Source organism: Idiotropiscis lumnitzeri, chromosome 12 (genome assembly GCF_059441095.1).
Source record: "Idiotropiscis lumnitzeri isolate Australia: NSW breed Sydney's pygmy pipehorse chromosome 12, RoL_Ilum_1.0, whole genome shotgun sequence".
NCBI classification, from domain to species: Eukaryota; Metazoa; Chordata; class Actinopteri; order Syngnathiformes; family Syngnathidae; genus Idiotropiscis; species Idiotropiscis lumnitzeri.
In genome coordinates this window covers 1,153,599-1,166,286 of record NC_142402.1, presented here as the reverse complement: position 1 = coordinate 1,166,286, position 12,688 = coordinate 1,153,599, and the positions used below count along the sequence as shown (strand labels likewise).

The 12,688-nt window shown below is 40.7% G+C and overlaps 1 protein-coding gene across 6 annotated transcripts in view; it reads right to left on the bottom strand.

The window, feature by feature from the left end:
• The window catches only part of LOC148325142 (solute carrier family 53 member 1-like), a 280,462-nt gene that overhangs the window by 199,608 nt on the left and 68,166 nt on the right, over nucleotides 1-12,688 (bottom strand). For all 6 annotated transcript variants that reach the window (XM_088311143.1, XM_088311148.1, XM_088311147.1 and 3 more), the window contains 2 exons: nucleotides 12,339-12,422; nucleotides 4,197-4,278 (listed from right to left, as the gene is read on the bottom strand). In XM_088311143.1, coding sequence (XP_088167269.1) covers nucleotides 4,197-4,278; nucleotides 12,339-12,422 — 166 coding nt within the window. The remainder of the gene's footprint in view (nucleotides 1-4,196; nucleotides 4,279-12,338; nucleotides 12,423-12,688) is intronic.

Here is a 12,688-nt window from a genome sequence, read left to right as displayed (position 1 = left end):
TTAAAATACTAGTGATAATCTTAATAATATTAAGTCATTTAAAATTAGTTTTAAAGATACATTTTAAAAGTCAGGGGTGGGTTGCGGCACTTGCAATCCGCCGGTGACCCGAGGATCAGGTCGGGAACCAATCGATCGCAAGTACGTCACGGGTCATTGTCAATGTACGGAAATTAATTTTATCAGAGATAAAATTTCAACCCTTCAACCCGCTCAACCCTTGTAACAGAAAAGATGGCGAAAAGAAAAAAAGACGATGATTACCGTGCATTCCAGGCTGCGTGGACAAGGGAATTTGCATTTGTGGAGAGAGCAGGATCCGCAGTATGTCGAATATGCAATGACAAAATTGCATCAATGAAACGCTCAAATATAAAGCGGCACTTCGATACGCGTCATGCTTCTTTTGCATTGAAATATCCACCGGGGGACAGCAGGAAAAAGGCATGCGAAGAGCTGCAACGGAAAGTGCAGACGAGCCAGCAGCAACTGCGTGTCTGGAACACGCAAGGTGACGTTAATTCCGCTAGCTTTGCGGGTGCTTTGGCAATAGTGAAGAGTGGAAAGCCGTTCACAGATGGCGAATATGCCAAAACATTTATGCTTGATGTGGCCAATGAACTTTTTGATGACTTTCCAAATAAAGCCAAGATAATCAAAAAAATAAGAGACATGCCACTGTCAGCAAGAACGGTTCACGATCGGAGCATCATGATGGCGAATCAAGTCGAGGAAACACAAATTAAGGACATAAAAAAAATCATGCAGCACCAGAAGTCGCATTAAAAGTAAACCTTTTATTATTTTTATTATTATTATTATTATTATATGTTTAAAATACTATATGGCTCTCAAAAAATATATATCCAGAAATAATTTGGTTTTATGGCTCTCCAGGTCAAAAAGGTTCCCGACCGCTGCTTTAAACTATGGCTGCAATGGACTTTTTTGTATGTCTCGGGGTGCTACACGTGCCTGCCAATTTTCAAAAGCCTAGGTCAAACAGGCTGCAATGATTGTTGTTTATTTCGCCACTCTAGGTAGCGCTACAGAGCCATTTTGTGGGCGCCGTTCACGCTGACGTTAAAATATAGAATTTTTCGCCAGGCTAGATGAGACTGCAATGTTTGGTGAGTTTTCGAACATGTTCAGGGGGTCAGAAATACGATCAAACGCGGAGAACATAGAAAAAAAATTAAATAAATATATAATAATGATAATTTCTACAAAAACAATAGGGACCTCGCAGCGGTTGCTGCTTGGGCCCCAATAATAACAATAATAATAATTTCTACAAAAACAATGGGGTCCTCGCAGCAGTCGCTGCTCGGCCCTAATAAGAGAAAATAATAGTAAGCGCACACACCTGTAGCTGCCATCAAGGAACGATACAAAAACCGAAAGAGAGAGAAAAGAAATATAATACAAAACTTTGATCCCTTGTTCTGTCCACTGAGCTTCAGTCTGTTAAAGTACAGGTAGCGCCGAGCCACCGCTGCCCAGCCGCAATGATTGAAGTGTAATGTTATTCTCAGTTCCGCAGACTACCACAGGCCAAAATGGACACCCTTACAGGATCTGAGCAAGCCATGTACTTCGTTAAACTTGGCCCGCTGTTCAGCCACAGCTAGCGTGAAGTCTATTGTAGTTGAATAAAATCTCTCGCATTCTTCAAGATCACCTCCCCCTCCTGGCAATTGTAGCATCAAACGGCGGCAGTTCTCAGTGGCCCATTTTTCACTTCTCTTGCGTAGAGCACTGTGGGAGATATCCAAAGTGGGCATTTTTGGAAGGTTATGTGTCCCGCAGACACTGTGACATAAACCTGGTAAGCCGCTTCCCGTCCTCTCTTCCCTCCTTTAGTCCAGTTACGCACAAGTTGAAACGACGCGACAGAGCCTCCATGTCTTCGTTCAGGACCTTTTGAGCCGTAAGCTCTCTTTTTACACCAGCCAGTTCACGCACCATGGCAGCAACCCCCGTTTCCAGGGCTTCGATTTTTGCAGTAGTGTCGTCGTAAGCTTGTTTAATTTCCGCTCTAAGGCTGCACACCTGAGTCCAAAACTCAGCTGACTGAGTCTCCGGCTTATCGAGCAGCTATGTCCTCAAGCCAGCAACCGCTCAGAGGACCGTCGAGTGGCGTAGTGTTAGCACCAGTACAAGCCCTAACAGCGTGGGCAGAAGTCTAAAACGTTCGTAAAGTCATTGCCGGTTGTTTACAAATACAGTAAATCATGTGGTTAAACTAATGAATAATTACACAAGTCACGGCGCTGCCTGTTCATGGAAAACAGCTCCTCACATCTATATATGCGCACACTTTGTTGTCCGAACAAGTAAGCTACTCATTTAGATCCTGTTTTATATAATTTTCATGCTTGTTTGATCAGGATGCTGACCAGTGTCTTCTTGACCTTGTATTTCCTCTAAATAGCATACACAGGTTTTCCAACCCTAGAGTTTATGTGGGATACATGTCAATTTATGTTTTTAGGAATCGATATCGGTCTTTGAAAAGGAAAAATCTATTAAAATCGATACATTATAATTTTTTTTTTTTTTTTAAACCCAACTATACTCCCTAGTGGGTTTAGGTAAAACCCACATTATTGTCCCTAGGCCTCCCCAGTGGGGGTGGCCGTCTTGGACAGAACATTAAGTACACACTGGATTCTCGTCCCGAGGCCTCCCCAGTGTAACGGCCATCTTGGACAGAACATTGGCTACTCCATGCATCAGCCTCTCAGTCTTCACACGCATTTTCTCTGTCGATATTATCATATTTTTATTAATAAAACACTTGCTTCCGTTCCCTGGAATTAAACTGAAAGGAAAAAAATTGCTCCACAAAGTTAGGAAGGTTACTTAAATGAAATCATTGATTTGTAATACTGGTGCACAAAGTAGTATCAGCTCAAGTTTAAATTGCCGAGCTTTCTGGCAACAGTAGTTTCATAGAGAATGTTGAATCAAGTGTAGGTGTTGTTTCTCTCATTGGTTTGCATGTTGTCAGTCTTTTCCTGCTGCCAGTTATGCATCATGTATGACACCCTCCCCAAAACAGAAAAAGAAAAATACGAAAACTCACTTTTGAATATTGCTGATCTGTTTTTTGATATGTCATAACAATTGACAATTGGCATTTCTATTTTTAAAAACCCCAATTCAAATGATGTTTGGACATTGTATAAAACTATGATTAGCAAAATAAAATAATTTTCAAACGATAATCATTTAATTAAACTACAAAGACACAATATTTAATGTTCAAATAGATAACCTTTTCTTTGTTACTGCTAATACTCAATTTGATGCCAGCAACGTATTCCAAAAAAAGCTGAGACGAGGCCTGGTAACCACTTTTCCTTTTCCTCAATTAATGTTTGGGAAATGAGGATGCAAATTGTCAGTGCTTTTTTCCCCCATTCTTGCTTGATGTAACACTTTAATTTCTCAAGATTCTGGGGCTCCGTCTTAATATTTTGTGATTCATTATGCGCCACACATTATCAATTGGAGACCAGTCTCAAGTGCTGGCAGACCAGTCTAGTGCTTGCAGTCTTCTATTCTGAAGCCAAGCTCTTTTAAGATGTGCTGAATGAGGCTTGACATTGTCTTGTTGACATAATTAGTGACATCCCTGAATAAGACATTGCTTGGATGGCAGCATATCCATCCATACAACCATTCTGCGGTTGCTCTAAAACCTGAATCCATGCACCTTTGAGAATTTATGGCGCATCCACAGATGTGAGAGTTACAGAACCCCATACCATCAGATACTGGCGTTCTGAATTTTACACTAATAACAATCTGAATTGTTCTATTCCTCTTTGGCTCGGAGGAAACGACGACCATAATTAAAAAAAAAAAAAAATTCAAATATGCTCCAAGTACAGATCTTTACCCAAACAAAAGGAACAGGAAAACATCGTCATTGGTAAGGTATGTAATCATAGTAATCCATCAAATATCAATCGTGCAATTACATTTCTGTCCCAAGTTGCTTTTGTTTTTTGGGGATGCGGCGGTGGATGGGGTGAAATTGTGCATAGCTAATGAAGCATGCTTATAACTGGTCAAAACAATCATGACGGACAGTGTAAAACGAGTCAAGGATTGGATGCTCATACCTACTTTAGTAGACTACAAAGCAGTGCAACAAATATTGCAGTTTCAAATTGTGTGTGAAATACCTGTAATAATGACAGTGACCATTAGGACTAGGAAAACTCCGCAGTAAAGCCCAACTCTAAAGGTGGTCCAAGCAGGTGCCGGCTATAAGAACAAAAAAAACAGTATAAGGAACACAAAAAAACAGATAAAACACAAAAACAAGAAGGAATTATTGACATAAATCATGCAATTAGTACTCAATCTGACTGTATCTTGACTATAAAAAGTAACATGCCATTCATTAAGGCCACAGCAACGACCGCTGCGAGGTCCCTATTGTTTTTGAAGAAATAATCAGTACTCTGCGAATTAATCGCATTATGACCTAAATATGCAAGAAAACCTACACTAAATTTGTCACACTTATTGGGCCTGGTGAAATTATAATATTTTAAAGGGCGGTGTAGCGCAACCTTGAATGGGGAAAAAAAAAATATATAAATCTGGTGACCTAGACCTTACGGAAATTGCCAGAGCATCCCGCATCACGCAATGAGAGCCCATTGCAGTTATAGTATAAAATGAACAGTAATTGAGCTGTGATTATTTTTAATGTCCAATTTTGGACTATTTTTGCACATTAATAGGGGTCAAACTTTCTCTGAAACTCCCAAACTTCACATGTATATAAATAATCGTGACCTGAACACATCAATATAATATTATGTTATAGATACCTATCACCTAGTGGCGACTCGTTTTTTTTTATTTTAATGTACAGGACCGAACCTGTCAAATGAATACAATTTAACATTTGTCAAAAAAAGCCTCAAGACCTTGATCATGCTCTTCACCAAATATCGCAAATTTGTAGGTGAAGGGCAGGGCAGTAATAATAATAATAATAATAATAATCATAATCATAATCAGAATCATAATCATCATCATCATACATTCAATTTGCAAGTGCGTTTCAAGACCAACGAGGACACTGTACATCAATAAATACAATTAAAACCCAAACTGCTCAAAGAAAACATTGAAAATAAAATAATGATAATAATAATAAAAAAAATAACGATGTAGAGAAGAGGAATTGTCTGATAATTCAAAGTGACAATAAACGCTGTAACTTGACCCAGGTGATACCATATTCTCCAATGTTCACATGGTTGGGGTATGACATGGTGACATCCCGGTGGACAGCTTCCATGTCTATGCGCTCCCATCACGGCAGAAGCGGCGTCGCCGCAAACGCGGTGGCCAGTTGACGAAGCTAAAGAGGGGGCTGAAACACACTATGTCCCCTGCTCGATCCCGAACGCATGAATGTAATCCATTGTGGCATGTTCGAGAGCCAGTTTACACCAGCTTGCTACCAATCAGTGGCTGTCTCAGGGAGCTTTGGCTGTGCTGCCAGCCGTGCGTCCACCGACACGGCGTGGATCTCCGACTTCTGAGAGGGTTTCCCAGAGCTCGGCGATCGGGGGAGTTACGCAGAACTGCAACTCGCTCAAAGATAGTGTAGTAAATGCCCTGTCATTGACGAACAATACGTTTATTCTGAGGGAGCTATTTTTTGACAATGATTTGGATTTTTTCTGCCTGACGGAGACCTGCATTGGCGACGGTGAGTGCAGTGCGATGCTCAAACTCAATTTGGCTGCATGTTCTTATTTGGAAGCTCCAAGAACATTAGGATGTGGTAGAGGAACGGCAACTATTTTTTAAATAAATGTTTGAATGTAAACAGTGTATATTGGCCACAGAGTATTTTTCTTTATCATTGCAGCATTTTTAATCATTGCAGTATTATTTATTTATTTCCCGTCTATACAGACTCGTCTCTGTAGTATGGACAGATCATAGGAGTGTTTCCTTCCCTGCATATGTAGAGGGATGTAAGTGTGCATATACATGGGTATATGTGTATATACATATATACTGTGTATATTTGCATAGGTGTGTTTTCCGAATGATTGCTGCTAATGTTATACATTAACGGCTACATTACGCCGCCGTTTCAGTGTGACTTATATCTTTGCTGCTTTAACACTGCAAAGTTCCCCATTGTGGGATTAATAAAGGCCATTTAGATCATGATCAATTATCAGGTTCAAGACCACTCACTGAAGTCGGCAGGGCTGCACCTGTGCTCAGCACTGTCATTTACCGACCTAAATCCAACAAGGAGATTCCAAATGACTTAAAATCTTGTCGTAATTATGCTAAAATATGATTACATACTGTTCATGAGGGGTTTTAATATTCATATGTGCTGTCCCAAAAATGGACTGGCAAAGGACGTTTTTCTGGCCCCACTCATTAACAGGGACATATGTAGCCCATGTCCTTACTTTTGGTTTATCTGTCTCAAATTTGAAAATGTTGGACAATGTGATCTCTGATCAGATGACTGTGCTCTTTGATGCTATGTTTTCCTCTGCTGCTGTTAAACCTACTACCAGTGAGTGCAGCCACCAGAGCTTTAACCTCTTTGCTGATAATCGGTTCTCTGAAGCCTTTGATCAGCTGTGTTTTCCCTCATAAAACACAGTGGCACTAAGCTCTTGGTTCCACTCATCTTGCTGTAATATTTTGAATTCTGTGGCCCCATTAAAAATGATGTGGCCAAAAATAAAACTGGAGCCATGGTTTAATGAGAGAACGTTCGCAGTTGAACAAGGATGCCACAAAGCTAAACGCAGGTGGAAAAAAGACTTCTGGTCTAATGATCAAATCCTAAAAGACTGCTGGCGTTCTTACCAAAGCACAGTGAAAGAGTCCAAAAGGGAATACTTGTCTTATTCAGGCAAATTGTCATAATTATTCATACAATACTTCATAAGTATTCTCTATTTAAACTATCGATTAAACCCTATCAGCCGATTTGCAAAGACTCGTCCCCTCAAATGTGCAATAGATATTTGCAGTTTTTTACGGACAGGGTTGCTATATATAGGGCTCTTGTTTCGAACACTACATTTGACGACTGTCCACATTCCTTGTTCCGCAGTGTTGGATTCCTTTGAGGAGATCTCCCTGTAATCTTTGGAAGATGTGGTTTGTCATATTAAGCCATCCAGCTCACCATGTGATGCTGTTCCTCCTCAGTTCTTTAAGGAGGTTCTCCCAAGTATTGGCGTCTCGGTTTTGGCCATTATAAATAGCAGTCTATCTTGTGGTGTAGTGCCCCAACATTTTAAACATGCTGTGGTGCAACCCACGCTTAAGAAACCTGGCATTGATCATGATGGGCTGTCAAATTTCACCTTGACCTTGATCCTTGACCTTGGCCCCCGGGCTTCTTATCTATAGCCAATAGTCTTGAATTTGGGTTTTACAGTCTTTTAAAATAGATCGGCAAATCAGTGCTGTTGTTCGATCCAGATTCTTTCATTTTAAGGTGAAGCCCTTTCTTTCTCAGCAGCACTGAGAATCTAATCTCTAATCTCGTTGCACACTTGAGTACAATGACAATAAAGGGATTTCTATCTATCTAGAAACAGTAATCCATGCATTTGTCACATCTAGGCTACATTACTGTAATGCACTTTACTTTAGAGTTAGCCGGTCCTCCCTCAAGCGTCTCCAACTGGTCCAATATGCTGCTGCTCATCTTTTAACTGGAGCTCGAAATATGCATCACATAATCCCAATATTGGCCTCTGTTCACTGGCTCCCAGTGCACTTTAGAGTTTGCTTAAAGAAACTTCTGTTTATTTGGTGGAGGTGCTGAGGACTAAGCCCACCCTCAGACGGGATCTTTTCTGTTGCCGGTCCTTTCCTATGGAATGACTTCCCATTGAATGTTTGGCAAGCCCCTCTCTGTCCACTTTTAAAACCAGTTAGAAGATTTTTATTCTTTAGCGTTTGGCTCACCATGAGACTGTTGCTGTTCTGCTGTTCGTCCGGTATCTACTGTATATGAGTTTATGTGTTTTAATTTGTTTTCTAATTGCCTGCTAATTTATATTCCACCCATATGGAAAGCACATTGTTACAGCTCCAGCTGTCGTGAAATACACTCTCTCCACCAAGGCAACCCTTTGTCACTGATTCTTTTCATAACTTTTATGGACAGAACTTGCAATGAGGGGGTCTGATTTGGTGGCCTAAATATTGCATATCTGCTTTTTTGCAGATAGACTGTTCGGAGGTTGGGAGGGACGGAGGGAGAGATGGAAGGACGGAGTATGTGTGTGTGTGGGAGGGGGGGGTGCGTGTGGGGGTGCGTGTGTGTGTGTGTGTGGGTGTGCGTGCATCCGTGTGCGTGTGAGTGTGAGAGAAAGAGAGAGAGGGAGTGAGTGTGTGAGAGAGAACGAGAGAGAGAAAGAGAGAGTGAGAGAGAAGTTATTTAGCCAAAATTAAGTGTGATTGAAGAAGAGGAAATAAAAGAACTGAATAGGTCAAGCAGCCCTGTATGCTGCAAAGAAAATGATGTAAACCATTTCTCTCACTATATCCCTTGTCACAAAAACATCAATTTGCCCAAAATGAGACAACACTATTTCAGACATTACAAGACAGTTAAATCTTAGTCGTCTTCCAACACCAGAAAGCATAGTATTCTCAGGTGATCCTTTGAAATTTACAGAATGGAGCACAGGCTTCAAAGCTCATAAAGATAGGTGACGCTCAAATCGTGCAGAGTGGCAGTTCTATTTGCAAAAGTACAAAATCTTCTCTTGAAGGTAGCTTTTATAGAACAGATTTAGAAGCCTATACTCAACCATGGGATCGACTAAACACCAGCTGTGGGCATTCCTTTGTAATACAACGAGCTTTCAGAGAAAAACTCAATGCATGGCCAAAGATTGGAGGGAAAGAATATTTAAAATTGAGAGAATTCAGTGTTTGTTTTATTTTGAAAGGGCCTACAAGTTCTGAATTACTGCGAGGAGAAACAGAAAATGCTCGTGAAACTACCTGACTGTGTGACATCCAGGTGGAAACGTCACATCAGATAGGTGCTGAATCAAGGTAGAGATTATCCAAGTTTTTATAACCTTGCCTCATTCATATCTAAAGAGGCACAATTTGCTTGCAATCCAGTGTCTTTATTATATGCATGAAGACACCCTACTTGGACAACAGCGAGGGAAATTAGGTACGCAAAGGCATTTGCCACATATGCAAACACCCCAGTTCCACCAAGCTCCACAGGCCAAGATGACCCCAATGAAACCCATTGACCAGATGCTGAAAAAAATGGAGAAATGGAGTTCAACGTCACAAAGCTCAAACAAAGGCATGTGTATATGCTGTGGTGAAAAACACTCCATACATAAATGCGAGGTTTATGCTCGGTTTATGGAAAGGTTTTCAAAGAAAAAGAAAAAATGCAGATATGAAAATGAGATTTTTTTTTCATGCCTGAGAAGGGGTCACAATTCTACGGACGGTAGAAATAGAGCCATGTGTAGTATATGCCAAATGAGTCATCCAACTGCAATACATGAATATTGTTCTCCAACAGAGAGACCCTAAACACAAAATAAAGTTGTGGAAAATACATCCTCTTTATCCTGCTTTGTCAATGGAAGTGACGGTAGGAGTACATCAGTGATTGTGCCGGTATGGCTCCCAGCAGCTAACACACCTGATACTGAGACCCACTCATGGAAACATCTTTTTGATGTTACGCATGAGATAATACCACTGATGGACTGTAGTTTTGGACTGTTGATTGGCTATGACTGCTCCAGAAACTGGATTGCAAGAGAGGTAATTTCTGGAGGTGACTGTGAGCCTTATGCTGTCAAAACCAATCTTGGCTGGAGTATTGAGGGAAGAGCAGCCCAATATGTATATGTAGAAGATCTTGTCTTAGTCTTTGAGTATCTGTCAAAGAGTTACCACAAATAACAGCATCAGCTGTCATTTAAGCTCTTGAGGCCGGTTTGCGGACACAAAAGAAGGAAAAGACATTCACTTGCAGCAAATTTTAGAAGACGGCCTCCAACAAAATGAGCACGGCCATGTTGAAATGCTTCTTCCTTTCAAAGCACTACCTCACCTCCCAGACAATAAGACGCTGGCTTTGGCAAGATTGAAGCAACTTAATAGGAAGCAGGACAGACATCCGAAGTTCAAAAATGATTATGAAAAAGTCAACACTCAACCAGAGCTCGGGAATCTCTGGTACCTTCCTCATCAAGGGGTGTACTATCCCCCCAAATCAGACAAGATTTGTGTGGTCTACGACTGATCTGCAAAATATGAAGGCACCTCCATAAATAACCATCTGTTGACAGGACCCGAACTTACAAACGGTCTCATAGCTGTATGCCGTTTCCGCAAACATCCCGTTACGATCATGTGTGATGTGTAAAATATGTGAAACACATAGGTTTAATGTTAAAAAAAGAAAACAGAGCTTATATGGGGTTCCTCTGGTAAGAAAAAGGGAACACAGCAGAGGACAAAGTCTCAATGCGTTACGAACTAATGGATTTTGGATTGTTGGAGGAAGTAAAACTGTAGCCCAACACATCAGGCAACGTGTACAGTCTAGATGAGCTTGTGCACCACCAGAGGAACAATGGCTGGAGGACATACCCAATGACTGCGATGATGCTACACCACCATTTGCGTGGGAGGAGCAAAAAAAATAAAATAAAAACCCTTGCAAATATTACCTTGAGGCAAACCAAGGCGCAACGTGGAAGCCTGTGTTGTGATAGTCAAAGGGGACGATGTCCGTCGAAATGAATGGAAACTTGCAAAGGTTATATGGTGTCAGACGAACGCGGAAGTGACTGTACAGATGGGAGAACTTATTGGTTTTAGTTATTGGTTTTAGTTTAAAGTAAATAAAGACAAAAAAAAAATGTTGAATGGAGATATTTTCCAATTAAGGTGTCAAAATGTTTCATCTATCACTGGCAAATATGAATTCTGGTAAAATATGAATTCCGATGTGTGTATTGATGACGTATTGAAGTTTAAATGGTTTCTTTAGGATACAGCAGTACAATGTTGAAATTACCGTTGATTATTTTAGAAGTGCAAAATCATCTTGAAGGAAAGGCGATAAGGAGACTTGGTGGTGGAATGGGGAGGTGAAGAAATGGATCCAGAGAAAGAGGTTAGCTAAGAAGAAGTGGGACAGTGAGAGGACTGAAGAAAGTAGACAGGAATACAGGGACATGCAGCGGAAGGCGAAAGTAGAAGTTGCAAAGGCCAAACAAGAGGCTTACGATGACTTGTATGCAACGTTGGACAATAAGGAGGGAGAGACTGACATGTGCAGGTTGGCAAGGCACAGAGAGCGATGGGAAGGACGTGGAGCAGGTTAGGATAATAAAGGATAGGGATGGAAGTGTGTTGACAGATGTCAGTAGTGCGATTGGAAGATGGAAAGAGTACTTTGAAGAGTTGATGAATGAGGAAAATGAGAGAGAACAAAGAGAAGAAGAGGCGACTGCTGTGGACCAGGAAGTAGCAAAGATCCGGAAGGATGAAGTGAGAAGAGCATTGAAGTGGATGAAGAGCGGAAAGGCACTTGGCCCTGATCATATACATGAGGAGGTATGGAAGTATCTAGGAGTGGTAGCAGTAGAATTTCTGACTGGGTTGTTCAACAGGATCTTAAAACCATGAAAAAAATGCCCGAGGAATGGAGAAGTGTGCTGGTGCCCATTTGTAAGAACAAGGAAGAAATGCAGAGTTGTGGCAACTATAGAGGAATAAAGCTGATGAGCCACACAATGAAGCTGTGGGAAAGAGTGGTGGAAGCTATACTGAGGGCAGGGGTGAACATTTATGAGCAGCAGTATGGTTTTATGCCAAAAAAAGAGTACAATAGATGCAATATTTGCTTTGAGGATGCTTATAGAAAAGTAATGAAAAGGTTAGAAGGAGCTGCATTGTGTCCATGCTTTCACATTATTCACCATTTTACATTATAATATCTCAATCAATTTATTCATATTCATTTCCATTTAGTGTTATTCAACATCATTCACTATCATTCAACATCCTTCCACCTTCCATCATTCACTATCATTCATTCCACATTCTCATTCAATTCTATTCTCTACGATTCAAACCCATTCAATTTCATTCTCTATGATTCAAAATTATTCAATATCATTTTACATTCTCCCACTCAGATGGCTTCAATTCCTCAGCCTTCACATGCAATTTCTCCAGAAATTGCATTCTCTAGTTCCAACATGCTTTTCATTTATTTGACAAAGTTATTGTGCATGTCTCACCTGTGCAGCTCCCAAGGGAGGTACCCTCAGTCTCTTCATGGCCTTCTGCCTGTCACCACCTTCCAATTCTGTTGTGACCAATGCCTGAAAGACAGCAACAAGGTTCTATAGAATGAGCAAAAGCTGACAAATCACATGTACACAGTTAATATTCCTTTCAGTGTCTTTTTTTATGTGGACAACACACTGACAGCAAGTTTCTTTCCGAGAGCCATCTCCATACTGAACTCTCACACACACACACGAGACCACCCTAACCTTGCAAAACAGCATTGTGATGTGTTTCTATATGCCCTATTCAGTACTAAATTCCATTGCACTGTCTTATTTATTTATCTAATTTATATATT